General features: G+C 36.0%; 1 protein-coding gene across 1 annotated transcript in view; it reads right to left on the bottom strand.

The window, feature by feature from the left end:
* LOC136350598 (tyrosine-protein kinase Dnt-like) overlaps window positions 1–9453 on the bottom strand; it is a 65342-nt gene extending 55889 nt beyond the window's left edge. The window contains exon 1 of the mRNA XM_066302485.1: window positions 9325–9453. Coding sequence (XP_066158582.1) covers window positions 9325–9439 — 115 coding nt within the window. The 5' untranslated portion in view covers window positions 9440–9453. The remainder of the gene's footprint in view (window positions 1–9324) is intronic.
* Window positions 9454–22764: the final 13311 nt, after the last annotated feature.

Genomic DNA, 22764 nt, shown 5'->3' with positions numbered 1-22764 from the left:
TTGCATGTGTGCGCGTAATTTACGTCCTGCAAAATTATATAGAACTACTTCTCCCCTCGGATTAAGGCGTACTACCACATAAAATATTAATTTCCTTCGTAATATTGAACCATTAAGCATGCGCAATTGGAAAGTTTCTGTTCCACGTGCTTTTCCTCAATTCTCGAACTGAAAATTAACAGTAACGGAATGTCAATTGCAAAAGAAGCTATTATTTACTGAATGTTCCTAAATAACGAAAAAATGCAGTTCATCAACAGTCTGGTCAGTTCTTCTTGATACTTAAGTGTGGTTCTTTGTACATTCTTATTCTTCCGAGTAAGTTCGTTGTTTTAAGATATACTCGTATGTTACAAAATACCTTCTATTCCACTAATATCCGTCCACAAGACACAGAATTTGCGGCATCATAAATGAAAAATATAAAAAAAGATACTCCCGGGCTCAAAATAATAATTGCGAAGGCGGCAATGACAAATGTCAATTGTGAGGTAAGCCAAAGCTAACGATCAATCATTGTCATTGCTAGACGAAGATTGCATGATGTTAAAATGAAACTTCCGAGTTTCGATTGCAGCGCTATCTAGGCGAAAACCCCCAATTGTTCAATGCAGATGCTTATACGGAAACAACAATATGCGGAACAAGAACAACAATAATTGTCAAAAACGAACCAATTGGGGGATTTAATTTTTCGTCTCTATTGTTCCTGTTGCGAGTCAACCGATCGTTGGCAATGGAAAGGGAAACGGTAGCCTGTCTCCTTCGCACTTATGAATCGCATAATTGCCTCTTGCTTGGCTCACTAAAATTTCATAAGCATAGCAGCGAAAAAGATACTGTATTTTGAATCTTTAACAGACGTTTTGGGTAAAAGAAAAACTTAATACAATAAAATTAGCAAAGGCTCATAGCTTTCCTACTCACCTTTATTATGAATCACTAGTCGCTATTTACTAAACTTTCTCACCATGCAAACTTCACGAATAATTTGCTGAAAATTACTCCTACTTTCAAACTCATATACCTTACTTGAATATTTACGCGATCTTGAGACTCACATCCCTCATCTGTTTACTTATTGTCGACTCTAGAAAGTTGAAATTTTAATACAACAAAAACAAAAAATCGGAAACGAAAATATGAACTTCGTACAATTTATAAGGATTCTACATGTACCCTGAGGATGCAATAATAAAACTGCGAAACGTCGATAGCCATTAGTTAGGATTTTTATTGGCAAATCCTAATCCTAAACCCAATGAAAAATATGTCCCGACATAATAACGAACCAGAGACCTTTACAATAAATTCATCAATCTGGAAAATTCTAGTCGAACGGACACCTTAAACATGGGCTTTAAAGAAAATGTGGGGATTCTCCATGTGACCTGAGGATGCAGCAATAAAGCTGCGAAACGTCAGAAGCTTTTAATAGGATTTTGCATTGACAAGTCCTGACTTTCGAGTGAAAGATCAGAACAACTTCAAAATGAATTCATATTTTAACACCATTATGTATTTGTAAGATAATAGGGAAAAAGAGGGGCCTACAAGCAAGCATCGGTTTGGCCTATTATAGAAACACCCAAAATTTTCTTAATTTACGCGATGAGTTGAGGATATTCACGGCACCTTTGATATCAACTATAATTTTCCGAATCAGGTTTATGTACCCAGTGAAATAACCTGAGAATAGCATCAATGTTCATTATTGATCGATAGAGGCCTTTAAATAGTTATTTTTCCCACAACCCTCAACAAAGATAAGCATAACAAACGGGGATAAAACTCGCACACATGCTATCACACGGAGGCCTTATAACTTCCTAACACATATGTGAGTTAACAAAAATAAATGAGCGAACGACCCAGAGGAGTGAACTTTTTGAGCTAAAAGAATTATTATAATGTAGTAATGTGTTATTGTAAAAGCCACTTAGGGATTATATATTCCATCCAATAAGCAAGTTGCATCTTGCGTGTCTTAAAAATAGCAAAATAATGTTAAATTCGATAATAATGTTCAAACAAAATGTTACGAATAATTGAAAGTATCGCGGACTGCAACAGCGAAGTAGCTCCTCTGCTATGACGTCCTCGATTCAATTTGCATTTAGAAGAATTTTTTAAAATTTTTTGTTAATTATGAGCCATCGTCGTCGAAAAAATAGTGTACATCACTTGCGGGAAGCTTCCTCAAAACACCGCTTATTGCATACTCTACTCGAGCGAAGAACTTTCCGTAATTCAAACCAGGAAATAAGATCTCAGAAATGAGCAGAGATACTAGAATTTAGACTAGAAAAATAAGTATGGTTCTAGGAAAATTTTAAAAAACCTAGAAATAGAATATCTGTAGAGGCTTTACTTCTCAAATTTTGAGTACATTCTGTGTCAAAGTACGTAAAATAACATAAACGCGATATGATCCAAAGACACAAATCCGTTAATGTATGTTTTTCATATTTTATGACGATTCGAATACGAAATTCTCTCATTCGGTAAATAAATGAAATTCAACAGAAGCGCATTACAAGTCCAATTGAAGCCACCCTGAGCCACATGGGGAGTTATAGAAGCAACTTTGATTATAAAATCTTGCCTGTATTTGATTTTTGTTCTTCCATTTAATTTCGGGCTCGTATTGATATGTAACTAAACTATTTCAATACTCTGTAGTACAAATTGGGCTTCTAAAGGGATGAGGTGGTAATTCGAAAGAAGCTTTAAAATTCAAGCTTTAATGTGACCGATTTAATACCAAATCATCGTTTGAACAGCTCTTACGCCTCTCGCTCTTCGCAAAACGAAAAAAGTACGAGAGGATTTCAACATTTATTACGAAAAGAAATTGCTTCCTGGCTCAAGGCCATTTTAAATAATAAAAAAGTTCGTCCGTAGAAGGCAAAAGAAATTAAGTTGTTGTTTGCTTGTTAGAATGATCCGGCGTAATGTAGGGCTGAAATTAAAAGGGACACCATGGAAACAAGAAGCTGCCAAAACGAACGTATCAATTTACAGACACTGGAGCGAAATAAAGGGAATAGAAAACAAGTCATTAAAATTGGCCAAATGGCAATCTCTCTCTCCCAACCCGACTGTTAAAACCCGGACGAGAACAGAAATATCTCGAGTTGCTAAAATTGCCTCTAGATATAATTAAGAAGAGCCAAAGGACGTATTTTGTCACTCAGAAAACCTTGTTAATGTGTAATTTCATAATTATCACAGATTTATGAATAAATGGAAAAGGGGAAGATCGTGTTGATTTTCTGTTTATAAAAGGGAAACTTGTTTGCCGAGACCAATTTCATTTTGCGAACAAAAACCAATAATTTGATGAGTCGTATTTGAAATTTGTGAACCTACAATTCACTCGATTATATCCGAATAACGAAGAAATTCACGATAGGTCACACAAAAACCTACGAATCGTATGCAGGCAGGCATGTCTATGACAAGCGACAAACTGTACAGTGATTAACAATAATACAAATTATTTAATGTCTCGATTTTACCTAAAATTTCAATAGAATGCCCCTTTTATACATTTTTTTTAATTAAATACCTTAATAGACATGTTTTCTATTAGAATAGATATTTCTCTGCAAGTAGTAATTGTGATTAAGATAGTGGGTCTGACGTTCTAACGTACATCTATCTGACCTTTTACCATTCAAGAACCGCTTTAACCCACTATAATGGGAATATGTCTGTAACCACCAATAATTTTTTTGTGGGACCAATCGTCATTTTTTTTAAATTTAAATATAGGATAATTCCCCAGGGTTATCCAAGGCTCTCAAATCAAAGGAAAATTTGGGCATCTTTTGGTGTAAATGTTAAATATTTGTCAACGTAGGAGCGATATACTATCACTAATGGTGAGAATAATTTGAATGGACTCGAACAAGTTCGCGGAAAGTTCGATCCTAATTATAGGGGGGCTTTTAAACTTGTCCAAAGTGGTTCGGAATATAATTTATACTCCATAATATCTTCGTATATTAACAGTCTAGCTGAGCACTGAACAGGAATTTGATATTCGCTCCCAGCAGGTTACGAGCTTTTGTTAGGTTTAAAAGAGCTCGCCAGACAATTTTCCAACTTTTGCCAAAATTAAAAGTTTAATTGCACGATTAAGTTCATATGCTGAGTACCTAAATTAGAAAATTAACATACAAATTTATATCGAGGTTAATTAAGTCACGGTAAGAACAAACAACCATTCTCAAGTTAAAATTGAAGGCATTTGTATTATTTTAATCCTCATCTCCAGCTGCTTGACTAATAATTTATTTCTACCTTAATTAAACTACAGTAAATGATCTGTTCGATTACCGTCTTCTACTATACAGCGAATTGGTCTTAAGAAGGAAATTAATGTTGATAACATAAATTTTTGGATCACTACTGGAAAATTAATCAAAAACTTAACTGTATGTAGATGGAGATAAACACATCCTTTCTGGACGATTGAAATAGGCCCTCCTATCTCACAGAGCGTCAAACAACAAAGGCCTCTGTAAAGCTTTGTCGTTTGTTTTTGGAAAACAATAAACACAACAGGCATTATACACTTCCAGATAGTCTCTAGCTACCATGGCTACAATGCTAATTGTGTGAAAGTATATTAAATTCTCTATTCCACACGTCAACTCTGAATCTACATTTAATAAAGTAAGTTTTATTAGTTAACTTTAGTTCAGTACCTAAGCAATGTTGTAATGAAAGCAGTAGGAGTCTTTTATAAAGGCGCACTGCAATCTAGCAAGAGCTATTTATTAGATTAAACTGATAGCTTTCCAGGTTGTAGCAAAGCATAGAGGTACATCCTTGCCGGATATCACTCTCCTCTGGACTTTCTTTAAGAGGTTACGATTAAAAAAAATGCATATGAACAGATCTTAGTAATGGCCTCGTATTGTATTTAGAAACTTACTAATCTCGCCGCTAGATCGAGAAGATTTCCTGGCATGAGCAACGAGATATTTAGATCTAGAATATACCTATTTATTATATAATATAATATATGTACCAAAAGCCCGATCCGCTAGACTGCTTGGAAATGAGATAAGTTGTAATAGAATTTCTCAATTACGCGTTCCAGCATTTCAGAAGTAATGAAACGGCATTCGTCAGCAATTCTTCTTCTTACCTCACTTAAATTCACCTATTCCCTAGGATACATCTTACTTTTTAAGCGAGCTTATAGAAAATACTCAAGGGGCGTCATGTCCGGTGATCTAGGGGGCCATTCTATTTAATCGCCACGCCCTATTCATCAGCTAGGAAATACGTCATCCAAGTGATTCTTTTGCGAGGGGTTAAAGCCTGTTTTATTTTTTTTAGAGAAATTACTAAAGTTGCTACTATTCCGACGCAATTAAGATTTTGGTTCACTTTCAGTCTGCGGCTCTCTCGTTGGGCTGACAGTGTGGAACACTCTCACTTCAAATTAAACATGCACATACCTGTTTAATTAAAGAAGCAATAAAATCTTAATGCATAATCCACCGACCGAGTCAGATAACCTTGCTCTATTTTCACTCTCTCGCATGTGCATGGAGGAAACGATTGATTGGAAATACGGAATCTAATGAAAAAACTGACTGAAAATTGAATAGAAGTTCCATTCGCCAATAGCTTAGCCAATTTTTCTTATCAGTGTATTGTTCAATAAATTCACCATATCTGATCATTCTTGAAATTTCGATCCGGAAACATATACCGGGTGTCTAGGCGAATCCTGGACATAGGAGATTAAAATGGGAAATCGTATTTAATTTTTTTGCGCCCGCATGGATTATCTAATTCAAAAACTTTTACATGGAGGTCATAGTACCCAAGACAGGCCATCATTACGTAAATTTTTCAATCTCCTAATTCATTTTCATCTTCTGGTAAAAGAGCCGTTTTGTCTCAAAACGCCTCCAAATAAAAAAAAAACTTTCATATCCCGCGTAACATCCGCGGCCACGATTGGTCAGCTTGGTCGGTGGTGTCTTCGAACAATTTCTGTAAATTTTTTTGCAAACAGTGCTAAAATTTTTGTTTTTGTTCACTTACTTTTTGGTTGAACTTTAATGTATGGATAGTTGTTTAATTTATCTGTTTTCACTTTTTCTTTATGCATGTAAATAAAAGATTATATAAAAAACAAAAAACAATTCATTTGATTTGGGGGTTTTTAACGCTCATATGGTTGGCGACTTTGTGGTTGTTCAATTCTAGCCTTGAACCTGATCAATCGTCGCATCTAACGGTTACGCGGGACATTCAAATTTGTGGGCCAAAACCGCTCCAATTAGAAGATTGAAAAAATTTGCGGAATAATGGCCGGTATTCAGTACTGTGAGCTCCATGTAAAACTTTTTCAATTGGATACTCCGTGCAGGCGCAAAAAAATAAAAACCAATTTTCCATGTCAAGAGGTGGCCTGAACACCCAATATACAGGGTGTTCCGTTAGAAGTAAGGAAGGTGTTATGCTTCCGGACTCGCCTCGTTCACTTGTAAAGATTGACACACCTTCACGAGATGCGCTGTGATTACCTAAAATGAAATGCACATTCCCAGGAAAAATGTAGTAGGTACCTAGTTTGCGAAATACTTCCAACGCTCCAGACCTTTTTGACGCACTGTATACTGACCCATGCAAGTGCTGCCAGTATGCGCTTCTTTATTAATTCCAATTTCCCCGTTTTGTTTATCCAATGGCTGCGGCAATTTCGAAGTTTGGTGCTCTAATATAAAAGTTAATTACTGTGGAGGATAATTAATCTTAGTTGTTAACACGTAAATCTTGACTCGTTCAGGAAACTTTCCCTACCTTTTTAATTTTTATTTAATGCAAAAATGGGCAAACATTTATAAAACCAAATCAAGCAAACATTTGCTTTGGGAATTTTATTAGCTTTCATCAAGCCAAAATGTTACTTAGAAAATTTACCTACCGGTCCCATTAAGTAACTTTTTGCGTTACAATAAATTAATTAGGGTGAAATTCTGTCTACATTAAGCCTTAACTAGAGCATTATTACCGCTTCGAAATCCAGGTAATTGTTTGTTAAGCAAAACCGAGAACGCATTTCACAAGCTGAGTCCTAAGTTAACATCTGGATGTGATGGGATGAGGATTAGAGAGCTCAGTAATGGTGCCTCTGGTTGTTATTTATTCCGCTAAAGTTCAATTAATTGTTTTATTAGATTTTCTCTCTCAGCCCCCTTATTAAGGAGTAGATACTTTACCAATCAATAGAGGCCACGGATTATAGGAATCCAGTGGAGCGTTTGATGTTTAGAATTGAATCATTTGAGTAATAAGGCCATAAATGGCCAGATGGAGAATCAGTTGAGCATGAAGTGCTCAACTAGAGGTTTTTTCATCTAACTGTAAATATAGCTGAATAGCTCTGCAATAAATACTCGTTTAAGTGGAACATATTTGAAATACGTGGGTGTCCATCAAAATTCCACAACAGTAATTCGCAAACGCAAACCCTTTTAAACTGTAAATTATATCGATAAGACCTAAATAAACTTCGACCCTAAAACTGAATCATTGGAGAGCCCAACATCAAAAACAGTAAATCGGTTTAAGGTCGAACAGCCGTTTATGAGCAATTTACGTCTTGCTGGTCGAAACGTAAACACGAAAAATCGAAAGCCCTTAATAACTAAGACTCGGTTGTAAATTAATTTTCTTATCGCGAAGAAAACACTCTTGCTGATATGTGTTTAAGACATATTTTTGTTCGAAATCGATAATATGATATAATTATGTGTCGTCGCCTTGAGACTAAACCTTTGATCTGAACGGCATCTTTGTTAAAACGCGTTAAAAATTCAAAGCGCAATTCTTGCTTATAGGAAGAATTAAACGAAAATTAAATTAAAACAATGTAACAATAGGTGCATAAAGTAAAAAGCAATTAACTCCGCATCTAGGAAAATAAAAGCAGGAAAATGCAATTTCCAGTGAAGATTTCCCCTTTTTGGGTTTAAGCGAGACATAAGGTGGCTACCTGTTCTAAAGTAAAAGGCAGCCATAAAAGTAGAGCATTAAAAACGCGAGATTCCTTAAATTTAATGTAACTTCACACTTAACCTCAGCTTTATAGTGCCTCTTTATTAAATTTCCTTCTAGTGTGTTTTAACAATGTACTGAATGCACTGGATTCATTTCAATGAACGAGTAAATTAAAGAAGTTTGCAGCAAAAATTCTCAGGCAACTGAGTGATGGAAACATTGGCCTGAAACTTCTAATGTTGGGAAACTTCTTTTACTTCGGCAAGTGTAAAAAATATATACATAGTTCCCAGAAAGGTGCCGAAAGTTTGCGATGTTTCATTTTCTTTTCGACCGCATATTTCATGCAACTCGGTTCAGAAAACAGTTTCGTCACTGATACCAAAACGTCACGCCTGACTTAAAGAAACCTAAAACCTCAGCTCTCAGGTTTTAACCTTCTTAGGTGGAACGGAAAGTACCATTTTTCTATCACAACTCACTTTTTATCGCTATAGCCAGTTAGTTCCAACAGGTTGATTCCTCGGGCAAAACAGTCAAAAAGGTGGAAGTGTGGGGTGCTTAAGTGTAAATGCAGCGGCGCTCGATAGAACCATTTACGCTGTTTAGGGGGAAAGCTATCGGAGAAAATAAGGCATGAAAATGGATTTTTCGTTTCAAAGATTCGGTTTGACATGAGTGATTCGGTACATCCAGGACGAGCGACTTTAATGAAGATCGTTTAGAGTTCTGAAAACGTTGGGATTTGCGGAGTTACCTCAGAAATTGGCTGGAGAGAAAAACGAACCCCAGCATTTATTTTTCCATTGGAGAGTTCAAACCACGTTAAAGCTTTTACAAAGAAATTGCCAGATATAATGAGTGTTTCGACGATGATCATACTATTCTCGCAAAGTATGTCCCAGGCCTCTTTGTCAAATTCAAACTGGAAAAAAACGTCTAAGAGCTCTTCTAGGTCTTCCATTACGCACTGACGGGTTTTGCGTAATCGGGTGCAACACAAGAAAGTACCAGAACTGTTCAAAAGTTTTCGATAACCATTCGCCAAATTGTCGAGAATAGCACATTAGGCACATACAGGCACATTAGTAACGTTCGCCGTGAGACACATTAATACACGACCCGCCTGATTACATCTGCAATCTCTAAGCAACACACACAATATTTTAACATTTGATGTCTTTGTTAAATATGAAGTTAAAAACATTCACTGAAACCACCAACGCGGCCCTTGAAGTAGCCATAAAATTTTGAAAGTCACCTACACCTAAATAATTCACCGACACTTACCTAGTAACTTCCGAACTTCCTCTTCCGAAATAAAAAAGTTCATGTGAGCACGTGTCCTCCCGTAGAGCAATACGATCGCCGAGAAGAGCGATAAAATGAGGGCTCTAAGTCGCATGTTGAAACATCCGGCGTCGGTTTTGAGAGCACACTGAGCGTCGCGACGGATAGAGCGTTGTAAACATCATTTCGGGAGCGCATTCGACAGGTCGAAGTGTCCACGCATACTCGAGTGTTATTGTTATTGCCATTTTTACACGATTTATGATATAACCCGTGATCATCGGCAACAGTTGGTTCGGTTTCCGTTCGATCAACCTACTAATGAGCACTCAAAATCCCTGGATTTTTAATTTTTATAGCTCTTTCCTTGCGTCATTTCCGCCCCAATATCTCTCCCGCATTGATCCTAATTGCATTGCAGGGAAATTTCGTTTCAGTCTCTCGCTTAGTCGGATCTAATATTTATCAATTTGTATAGCTTTAGCATTGAGTTGAGGCTATGTAAAATGTTAAAATATGGGTACTTTTGCAAGTTTCAACGTCGGGACATATGAAATTGTTCAATAAAAAATTCAAACACTTCAAGTTGTCCATTTACCGTTGTCCGGTAAGGAGTAGTCTAAGCATATTCGTCTACAAACATGAGTTTTATTTAATGAAAGAGCATCTAAGTAAATAAGGGTAGATCAGATTATGATTAATAATGCGTATACTCTGAACATGTTTCGAATAAGAAGATTTGAGAGTTAGTGCACATCGATTTGTAAGTCTCGCTCCCTGCCTTGGAAAGCTGTAGAAACTTGAAAGCCGAAATTTTCCAGAAGAAAACATTTCAAACGTACCTGTAACCGGTAATGACTGAGCATCCTGAATCTCTTCCTTAACATGTAACAGCTTTAATTGAGCATATATGGCTTTGAGAGATTTTTCTCCATTGAAAGTTTTTAACTTACCGGTGATGACTTCATGTTAATACAGATAAACTCTTATGGAAGTTACCAAGTCTGTTGCGCGTTAACAAAGTACTTACTGGAACTCTAATATTTCCGTTCATTATCTTTAATTATCACTCATTCAGGGCTTTAAATGGTGCACATGAATACATTTAATGTTAGTGTATTTAGTAGTACCAAGTAGTACCATTTCACACACACAGTTCTTCTGTACATTTTGGCGGGCGCTACCAATGATGAGAACCAACTGTCCAACTAAATTAAATATGTTTCTATCAGTGCGTCATTATTTACTAAAAAGGTAAAAAATCAGACAAATCCTATCCTAATATGTATTTCGACAATATTAAATTTCTTTCTGACATCTCCGTAAGAATCTCCCCCTGTTTGATATTTATATATCTGCTTTTATGTTCTCCAAATTGTATAAAGCGTTGTTAACAATAAACTTTCCTTTGCACACGAGGGGTTTCGACGGTACATAGGTAACATTTATTAACTTATTTTGTTCAGAATATTCATTTTTCCCTTGCTTTTACGCCTTAAAAATCATGTCGCAGAACCTCGAAATTGAAATATTTGAATACTTCGGTAAAAATATATTTTGAGTTGTCTAATTCACTCATCGATATTCAATCACGCCCTGCGCCGGATTAACATAGAATTCCAGGGAAAGACGTGGAAACACAAGAAATCACGATTTCCACTGTGATTAAAATTTTTTTATCGATTTGTTGACACGCGGAACAGCGGCAAGCACGTGCCTAATAATATTATTTGTTCAGTCCACATTTCTTAAAGTTGGTGCTGAAATGAAAAATATAGAAAAATCTCGTCAGCCGAAGGATCAGAGGGGCCACAAAGAGGTTACTTCCCTGGATGACTCGTCTTAACCAGATTTGGCCTCTATGGATTGTCTGAGATATTATCTCTTTGTAAATATGCATTGACCCATTTCACATGAGTAACTATTAAATTGTGCTCTTGTGGCAGGTGTTGGATGGCTGAAGAAACAGAAGGCCAGCAAGACAACTTTAGGAGAAAGCTTTTTCTAAAGTACTTTCATTTAAACATCAATTTCAATTCTCTGGCCGAGTCTCCAAACTAAACACCTATAGTTTTCCCAGTGTATGGTAATATGGAACTGTTAATACTTAATAAAAGTTGCCTATGGTGGAATAAAGGCAGTAATTTCTATATAAATAGTAGCTGTATGTGTTGTCGTGCTAGGACCTTTCGTGTCACAGAGCTTTGTTTTCAAAGCCTTAAATTTACTTTGCTGACATAATGAAGGAATAATTCTGGTTTTTATCCCAGGAAGATTAAATTCGAGTTAAGCGGCCCAAAGCTCTAGTAAAGCCCACGCTGCTCTAATTGGTATTCGAGGTGTCGATTATGATGATACCTCATCAATTTCCATCACACACATAAATTGTACGTAGCAATGAAAATTCGTAGAGCTATTGTATTCAAATTTTCATTCAGTGCAAATAGCAAAAATTTAAATCGAGGCCGAGAAAGTTTTGATGATTCAATTTAAATATTTTGGTAAATGTCGGCATATGTAGCTACATTGTATATACATTATATTTACATATATATGTATGTACAATGTATATATACTGGCATTTAAATGTATATATATTTTTTCTGTATCAGCTATTGGATGATCTTTATGTTCAATTAGTCATTACGAAATCGCTTTAGAAGTGATATTCCGATTTGCATTTTCACTTTCTTAGAGGAGGTGGTGGGCGCGATTACCCATTGCTTGTCACATCCGAGAGGCACTCCTTAGGAATTTATTTATGTCTCATAAAATTAACTAGTTGGATTCTATTTTTCACATAAAGTGGGCTATTTTTAGGCAATGTCCTGCTGTTAGTTGACAACACACCGTAATAAATTGTGGCTCGGATCAATAGGTTTCTTGCTTGAAGAGGGCGAGTGCCAAAATAAAGATATATTTGCGAAAATCTTAAATGCCCTAAATTGAGTGACGTGAAGCCAAAAAAACAATAATCTAATTATATATTTTAAGAAAAAGAATACAACTTTGGGCTCAATTAATTTTCAAGAAACACTACATACGCTACAGAAATATTCAGATCGCTGGATTGGTCGGGGAACAGTAGACCAAAACCATTTATGGCCACCCAGATCTCCGGAATCGAATTATTTAGACTATTTTCTAAGGGGATTTTAAAAACATTAGTTTATTCTACGCATCAATACAGTGGATCATCTAAGATCGTATAATGGAGTGGTGTGAGGCGCAATACCTTTGGTATTTTTAAACGTGTTCGAGAGTCCAAGAAAAAAATAATAGACTCATGTATTGTGGCAAATCGGGGTCATTTTCAACAATTGTTATAATGTTTCTAATTTGAAAAATATCAATGGCGTACCCCTCATTTCCCTATAAGAATTAACATAGCAATCCCTTCGTACGTATATGGTTAAAACATTTTTCTTTAAATAGAACAGAAATGTACTGTTGGGACTATTGTGTAGGTATACCAAGTTTCAATAAAAATATCTTTCGCTTTGTTGAAAATACGAAGAAAAATATTTCATTTTTGTTAATATTTACCACCCTGTATGTCGGAAATGGCTCATTTTAGGACATACGTTTATATAACACTTTCGTCTTAGAACAATTCAGAGAATCAACCGTTTAAATATCGGAACACTCTTGGGGTTATTCTGTATATAGTGATATGGGTTATTGAAGACAAAGGTTTATTTGAAATCACATATGAGATATGAAGGCAGTCCTCTAGAAAAAAAATGTAACTTGCAAACCGAGGAGCCACTGAACCAAACTTAACCACCTTAGAAAACATTATAGAGAATATTTAAAACAATTTTCCTCCGTGTATAGGTTTGAAGCTCACGAGTGCTATGGTCACACGTAACCTTCAAGATGTGACAAGGGTAAAAAATCAGTATTCTCTAGAAAGAAATAAAAAATGAAATTCACAATGAGGACAAATTGAGTTTACCTCAACCATCCTACTGAAAATTATTTGGAGAATAAAAGGAATTCTATGTGTATTACAAAAATGTGAAGAAAGATTGAACATATAGATTTAGATTGAATACAGAAACATAATCTGTGAAAAATGATACAGAGCATCAAAATGCAATTTTTTTAGAAAGAACATAAAATTGGGCACTGGCATTCCAAACATAGGTCTATACAAAAACCAACTGCGCATTCACTGCACATGTTTTGTACCCTCCTTTTCGCAGCATTAATTCCTCAGAGTTTCATCATCATCATGTACGTTAATAGTATCATTCACACTTTCCTCTTCTTCAAAGTCCAACGCATTGTCCTCTTTTTTTCACCTTACACACCTAACCCCCTCCTCTTCCTTTTTCAAACAAAATCTGGTTTATTTCTTCATCGTCAAACTCGGATTCGTCCATATCTGGCTCAAATTCAATCCGTTGTCAATAAACATTCCCTCTTCATAGTCCAATATTGCTACAATAGCGTCATATTCACTTTATGATAATCTGCAATGTTTACACTTATTTGCATCATTACTTTTACGTTTGTAGCTACATTTATTACTCGTCGAAGCGTCCGATATAAATGGCCGTCCGGCTTGGCAATACACCACCCCTATTGCCTCCTTGAACCAAATGATCATGGAGCCGTTGATGTGATGAAATAAAATTTGTTTGGCCACAAATTTTTATTTATTGCATATGTTTAGTGTACGGCAGTGTGTCTATATGTTCTGATTTAGCTGCCGCCTTTCCACAGCATTAGGAATGAGAACCAACACTCAGGGACACATTTATGTGTCGATGGGAGTAGTGAAGTAGCAAAATTTAATATCGCCACATATACAGGGTGGCCCTCGCATAGTGAACTAGACGATAATCTGGCCGAATTGAAAAACTGCAGCTCCCCTAGAGAATAAGGTTAGATTAGATTTAGGATGACTAGACGTTTAACTATTTTTGCGGTGAGATTTAGATTTACTGCGCTTTAACATCTGTTAAAGTTCTCAATAACAAAATCAACTTCCTAAGGAAGTCATTTGTGTGGTTAAGGGAGATTTTGTGGAAGTTCAAAAAGACACTTCCTAGTTTCCGAAACGTATCCAACGACTTCTTCATTCTCCATGCAGTCCATTCAGTATTATCACAGCTATAACAGCTGTATTCTCTAAAGGTTAAATAAATCTTCGGTCTTACACTCGCGAAGAGCTTGAATGTTGTCTTTCCGTTAGATTGGTTCGAGTAATATTCGATTTTTTGGACCACTCATTTCCACCGTAAACTTCATCTTCGCCCTCTAAGCCTCTGTGAACACGAACCCATTCCAGGGTCAGTAGCTTCCATTCTCCAACATGATGAGCATGTTTCGGACGTCTCGTGTAATTCTCAATGAGAAAATGGGAGTATCAAGCAATTCGGGTACCCCTTGACATTCGGAATAAATCTTTATGTAGGTGTTCGGTTCACGTTCAAAAGATCCGGGTTCATTGAAATCAAAACAATAAAGAATGCAAGAAAAAAGTCAAAATATGATTCCCAATTCTTTAAATAGAGGCAGACAAAAACCAAAAATATATTCTCGATTGAATCGGAACTGGCGCCACAGCTCGGACCAGTCCATGCGCAGTGGCTACCGTTTTCGATTCGCACGGTCTAATTTCGATTTAAATTACACTTTCGTGAATTTATCGAACTGCGAATTGGAAGACGAGCTACAAACAGACGTCCACTATTATGGCCTTTACTTGTTTACATGGGCTGGTGTTAAATGAAATTATATTAAGATCGCTTTCAGGGTCAACTTTTTCGACCAGTTTCAAGGCCAATGTCTGAATGGTATTATTTGAGAAGAAAGTTTGTTGTTAATTACCATGACAGTCTGTTACCTTCACCTCGTTCAAACGATGCATCCGATAAATGATCTTTTCTACTGGCCAGCCATCCACTTAAGTTTTTTCTTGAAAATTTTCTCTGCATTACAGGTTAGATGCATTACCCGTAGGTGCATAGGTATATTGGTTGATTTTCCACCTATCATCACACACAATTAGTGTTGTCCTAATTACCCCCCTTAATAGCATTTATTCAGATCTGAAAGCAGTAGCGTGAAGGTATGTAAGCTGTGAAGCTTGCGTGTTCAAGCAGCAATATTTTGATCATTATAGAAAATTAGTATGTATAATGTGAGTGTTTTAAATACACTGCCCATTTAGCGATGGTTCTTGTCTTGGTTGGCACGGTGAGATAACCAAATAAAATTTTCCCTTTTTTCCTATAAAGTTCTAAATCTGATGTTGTTCCACTTTCATTGCCTTGTATCCACATCGGATATAAATATTTGAAACATCGCTTTTGATGGAATAATTAAATTGGGACAAGTACTACTACGGCTATAAAATTCTCCTTAATTGGTGTTACATATGGAACAAAACACTTTCTCTCGGAGCTATTAACAATTTCTTTTGATCTAGTTTTGTAATCAAAAGTCCGCCTCTTGAATCTCCTTAAATATTATTTTTATGAGTGAACACAATCAACTTTTACAGTAGTTCATGATTGTGACTTTTTAGAATTAATTTTTCTCTCGGTTTTAAAGAACTAATTTACAGTAACTTTTAGGGAACTTCACCACGAACTATTCCACTTGCAACACCTGTAAGTAATTAATTTAAAGTTTGCTTAAAATTAGGGGATAGGGACAAAGAGCTGTTTTGTGCAGTCTATGGTTATCACCCAATGACGGGCATATGATGCACCTGAGCTACCCAACATAATAGGCCATTTAGTGCGCTCCACAATATGAGCTTAAATAATTTTTGCAATTAATTGTATTAACTTGTGTTATCATTGAATAGGTTGGCAATAGGACATGAAAAATAAGAAAGTACTACGCGATGGTTTCATTGCAGTGGTACCTCTACAACAGATCTTCGGCAGTGAAGTGCCTGTCACGGCAAAAGAACAACTAATACACCGACTTGGGGGGAAATCTAGGTCATGTTAGTATCCGCATCCTATATGATCTTGTGGGTTTAGTCCAGTCAAATTTTGGAAAAAAATTAACGGGTTTTCCAATATATGAACACTTCGGACTAATTTGTTCGTGCACAAAAGAGGCCTCTGCCGGAAACATGATTTGCGGACAAGCCACAAGCTCAGGCCGATTTTAAACCAATGTGTTGATATGATAGTTATGAAGTGTTTAAGTTTCGCCCACTGGTCAAGTCGACTAGACTATCGTGCTCGTCCACTGGCCTTGACTCGCTGTCTCTTAGCAGAGTATATTTTGTTGCTTTAAACTTTCTACTGTCTACCAATTATTGTTAGATGAGAAGTTTGACATCTTACTTGGCCTTCAATAACTTGGAGCCCCTTAATTGACACCCTGTGATAATTCGTTATAAATTTTATGTGTACCGGCTTATAAATAACAAAGCATTGTCTTCTTTTAAAATTCCTCTTATAACAGGTACCACAATCTACGATACAAACTAGAAGATTTTGTCAAATGAGACGTACATTCCCTGTCTCCTTTCTTTCGTGATGGAACGAATGTCAGAACCTGCTTCTTGCGTTAAAGGAATCAAAATTTTTGACAACCTCTATTTTCTTTGTAATTCAGTCATCTCTTGACTCTCCTGATTCACGTGAAATACTGGAAAGATTGCACGTGAAATAATGTGAGGTATGTGTGAAGTCTGAAATCCAAACGGAGGTACAGAAAATGCGTTTATCGTGTTTAGATCTTACGGCTGCATTTCCCTGCACGTCTCCGAACGTCTTCGTCGGAGGCGGTGGAAGGTAATCATGGAAGCTGACCACCATCCTCATGTTCCTCCATTCTATTGGAAGCAAATGGCTCACCGCATGGCGTTTGGTCGAGTTGCGTCTTCCTGCAGCGAAATGCTAAAGCATGTGTGTTCCTAACTTGCAACTTTATTCCAATATTTGTGAAAAAAATCTCAAATTCTCTGAACTAAAATAAAGAAATAACCACATTTTAACTATAATGTGAAATAATAAAACGTCAATTAATTTATAGTGAAATACTGAAGTTCAAGATGCTCTCTGTGGTCAGCTTTAGATGTCTCCTTGTTTTCATTTTTTGATAAAGAAATATTTCCTTTTTGAGAGTGTACGTGAAATATTAATGTCTAAAAATGATTTTTAAAATCCCTTTATCCTGATAACGGACTGCTGAGAAACTAAGCCTGACAAACATAAATGTACATCAAAATATAACAAAAAGGGAATTTTTGAAGATACATCGTCGTAAATCCATAAAAAGCGTAGGTCTCTGTATGTGAGAACAATCTAAAGTTGACCTAATGAAGAGATAAGATTGATTAGAAGAACAACCTGTTATGGGCACTCTAAATATCTTAATCGAACTTGAAAATAATGCATATATGTATATATGTTTTATAATCAATCTTGCTTGACCTACTCTCTAGATCTTCTATATCACTTTCTTGTTTCTATCAAGATTATTATGTTTATTTGTGTTCGATATATCCTATGCTGCCACAGATTAAACAATAAATCAGGATACTGATTAATTTGACACAACTAATTAAAGAAAAAAAAGAGACAATTTATATTTTCAATTTACATTTTAAACCTCTGTGCAGACATTTCATAATGTTTATACTTTTCTATAATTTACTTACAGCCTGAGGATCGCTGATCGTTTCGAACAACTAAAAAATCCTTAAGGCTGATATAACTTTTTGTCTCGAATTGAAAAAATACTACAAGAAAGTTTGATTCTGAACCTAAACAATGCAGAACAACATACATAAGATATCATTCAAGTGCTGATGATACGCGAGAGGATAAGTCCCTCACTTGTTAATGGGCAACATATGTTAAGCTGCACAGGAGATTTACGAGCTTCCTACTATTGCTACTTTGCATGTTTATGCTTATTTTAATGGTGTTTGTGCGATATAGAGCTGATTTTTAGTCAATTTTAATGAGCACGAAATTACCGACCAAAATCACTTCAAGCAATTCAGTAGTACCCATACAGCTGCACATTTTCGATCCAGTACATTAATTATGACTTCCGTTGGCACATTTATGCTATTGTGTTTTGCAGAAGAAAAAGCTAAAAACAGAGTTCCTGATGGCAGTCGTAGGAAGCTGATGGTGATTAAACTACTGTCAAGTCCAACAACTGCATTTAAATAATATATAAACACCATAATCTTATACGTACTACCTAGTCCCACAAGTCGTAAATACAACATAATTAATTATTGTAAAGAAATTAATCATTTCAACACTTGTATTGTTTGATTAGAAAAAAGATTTCACGGCAGTAATACAGGTTTCTAGATAGTTTTAAAGATAAGAATATGTTTAATAGGAAAAATATTAGTTTTTATGTGGAGTGAGTTAATTTGTGATGAAGTGAAAATTGCACAAGTGCCCTTTAAAAATTCACAAACTGTAACCAAAAAGCCGGTTGTAGGAAGTCATCGACGTTAATATATAAAAGGGAAAAGAATGTCCGTCCCATTCTACTCTCGTAGCATAGTAAACTTTCTCTTGTGGAACTTTAGTAGGAAAGAAGTCATAAAGGGGGTCACGACTTGACATTGGATGCCCACAGAAATAAGAGAACCGGTAACACCAATCGGTGTTGCTTGCCAAAATGTGGTACTACACTTGGTACTAAAGAGGCCTCGGAAGTACAAGATCATCGTTGATTTATGGCTAATAAATGTGGTATATCATTAGAGAAGGGAGAAAAAATTCTTAAATGGATAGACGATGTAAATCTGCTGAGAAAATACATGGAAAAACCAGCAATGAAGTACGAAATATATGAGACACGATAAAAAATGTACTAATATGTGAGATGAACATTCGTTAAAAACGTCGAAAAATGTTTAATTTATAATATGTTTCACAGTGTGACAGTTGCCGAGATCTTTGTTGTTCAAAACTATTAAGGAAAGTCAGTTTAATCGTTTCCTCGAAGGAAGAAATACACAGATTGATTAATGTTCGTATTAAGTGAGGTTTCATGCGTACACTGAATTTTCGAAAAAAGTGTTATCATTGGAAATGCCATGCGTGCTCAACAGTTGCCTAACTATCTTCGTAAGGATTTGCTATTTTATATACATATCTTAAATACTCGTAAAACGTGAACAAATCTTGAATGTTCAGTATCAAAACTCCCTCGAATTTTAATTTTTTTTTAATGCGTTCTAATTAAATCTTGGAAAAATACATCTCCATTAAAAAAAAAACGTTCAAAAAAATGAAAAAAAAAATTATAAACTGGAGAATCTGTTCACAGATGTTACCCATCGATTAGTAATTTAGAAGTCGATAAATCTTTGCTCTGCAGAGTGTCTCTTAACAAGAAACTGTCTCTTCCAAATTTTAATTCTTCATAATTGATTAAATGCTAATTTCTGTGGAAAATATTCATTACATTCTTTGAAACGCGTTCCAGATATGCGAAAAATGTGGAGCAAGCAGTGGATTTCTTCAAATATAGTTTCACTCAAAAGATAGACGGCCCAGGTCGCCATATATCTTTAAAAAAAAAGAGAGAAATATTTTTATAGCGTCGAATCTCTGGATGAAATATTTGCAATTTTAATGTTATTGATGGGTCTCGTATGTTAAGCACCGCACAGTCTCGACCGGCAACTTGCTTCTTTCATTCTTAATTCCTCTTCATCTTCTTCATTTAATAAGGCGAAGCCCAAAAACCCAACACCGGTTCTCGTAGTAATAACCCTAAATGAAGCAGCAATAAATCCTGCAGCAGTTGAATCAAGACCTCATTAATAACTAGATGAAGTCCTACTTTTATTACATCAATCTGCAACACGCCTTAAAATGTAAAAGCAAAGACACGTGATTTTGTTACATTACACGGAATTCCTGAAATGCAACCTGCAGTTTGATCAATTTTACGCAAAATTTAACATATTCTTAAAACGGTGTCAAGATGTAATGTTCTTGCTCGGTCAATTAGTAGACCAATTAAATCTTCTATTTAGTATCTTAAATGTTCAGTTCGTCGGGTTCTTGGAACGGTATTGTAATCAAAATATAATTGTAATTGAATAAAAGAAGTTAAAAATTTCATAACAAACATTGGGACCGAACAATAGCCATGCGATAAGCTCGATAGACGAATGAGAAACATTACTGGTATCGGGTATAATAAACACATTAGAAAGCTGTAAGTCGGTATTATGCATTGATAAGTGACGTTATTATTAATCAATATGAGGGTACCAAATAATTCGTAACAATGTGTAGCAATTTTTAAAGTGAAATTGTCGTAATAAACGATACTAATTTGGCGCTATTAGGTAACCTGGTCATTAGTAATTAATGCCCCATCAGGACATTCCTCTACTCGCGAACCTTGTCCACTCTGTACGGAAAAATACATTAATCATTAAAATATGTGATATTTAGACTAGATGCATCTTAAACGGCAGCGTAATAAAATCTAAATCTATTCCCCGGCTTTAGGAATAAATCAAATTAAGGTAAAGAAACCATCACGTGTCCACATAACTCCTTTCACGAATATTAATACTCGGGCTCATACAGCCAATAAAAACGATGGCTACTGATATGGCAATCCATCATTCACGGCATTTTTTTATTTGATGATGACGAACTAAATTTAAGAATTGAACAATGCTCAAATGTATGGACAACAATGGGGACATTAACATTAATCGACAAAATTGCGAATTTGTCCCGGTGTCTCATATATGCAAAAGACCAAATGACGCAAGTTTAGTCACATTACTTTCACTGGCCGGTTAAAACCATGAACCCATATCGTTGTACCCGGATGTGAGAAAGTAAGGAGGATTGCGTATTATGGAACAATGAACACAAGTCGGGCTTGCGAGGAATTTAGATTTCTCTAAAATAGTGCAGTGCAATTTTAGTCTGAAATACGTCACTACAGGGAAAATTGCAGAATGTAGATTTCTATGTCGAACAATGGACCGGATGCAACTAAAATTGCTCGTTAAGTGTCCGATAAGTGGAATGTCGAGCAGCGCTAAATTGCCCTTTTATATCAAATACTTCAACAAATTATTTATTTTTAGTTGCCCTACAAAGCATCAAAAATCTTACCGATATATCGTGAAAAACGGTAAATTTACAAAAGTCTGTGTCCGACCCATAGGGAACGCCTGCGCGTTGAAGTTAAATTTATTTGACAGTTTATTTACTGAAGTTCTTCAAATGGAGACAGATCATGTCTTCATACGTAGTTGTATCATTACGTAGTGTTCGTTGATACTTGGTTTAATGATACTATTGATATTGAGTGAAAACTGTAAAATTCCAAAAGCGCAAGCTTCAGTCCGTGCCCGGCTCATAGGGCAACGAAGTTCCTCAAACGAAAAAATACGAGGGGTGTTTAAAGAGTTCCAAGACTTTTTGAATTACGGGGCGACGTCGCAACGAAGTGCAGTGCGGCTGGCAGCGTTGTTCAGCATGATTAAATTTTCTTCGCTTTCCCGAAGTTATAGCTGATTTTGTAGAACGAGTTTTGCGTGTTTGACGATTTTCCGATATTTTTCAAGATTAATTTAAATAAAGAGCAACGTGTTTGTGTTAACTTTTGTGTTAAAATGGGCAAAACTTTTGCAATGTTGCGAGAGGGGTTCGGGAACGAACGTTTGAGTCGGTCACTATGTCATGAGTGGTTCCGGAGGTTCAGAGAAAGACGAACGTCATCAGCAGACGACTCACATTTAGGACGGCCATCGACTTCAACTAATCAAGGGCATGTTCAGAGAGTGAAAAGTTTCGTGTTGTCAAATCTTCTTCTAATTATTCGTGTCATGGCTGAGGAATGCAAAATTTCATTTTGTTCATGCCAAGAAATTTTAACCAAGAAACTGAACATGCATCGTGTGTGCGAAGTTTGCTCCACAGCTGTTGACCGAAGAGCAAAAACAACACCGAGTGCAGGTTTGTCAGGGACTCCCTTAAATGGCAAATGGTGATGAAAACTTTTTGAAACGCATCATCACTGGGGACGGGACGTGGGTTTACGGCTTTATTGAAAAAATTAGAGAAACATTGCTGGAAACGCTAAACAGCATTCTACAAAAACAGGCCTCAGAATTCTCCCAGCAGTGGAAACAATATTGGGAGAAGTACATACGTTGTCCAAGGGAGTAATTTGAAAAAGACGATGTTGAATAATTTTTAATATTTTTAATAAAGCTTTAAGCATCACTCCTGGAACTTTATGATCACCCTTCGTATAAAACAGGAGCGTACATGTATGGAGAAAAGGTCTTAGTAAATTCGAAAGATGTATTCGCGGTAAGCTTCATTTATTAGTGTTTTGTGTTCTGACTAACTATGGTTGAACTTTGCATTTAACAGACCTAAATAAAAATTCAAGTTTTTCTCGGCATTAAATACGAGTAATGGCCATATTGTCCCTGGT

The sequence above is a fragment of the Euwallacea fornicatus genome, chromosome 3, assembly GCF_040115645.1.
Source record: "Euwallacea fornicatus isolate EFF26 chromosome 3, ASM4011564v1, whole genome shotgun sequence".
Taxonomy (NCBI): Eukaryota; Metazoa; Arthropoda; class Insecta; order Coleoptera; family Curculionidae; genus Euwallacea; species Euwallacea fornicatus.
This window is presented reverse-complemented; position numbering and strand designations above follow the sequence as displayed.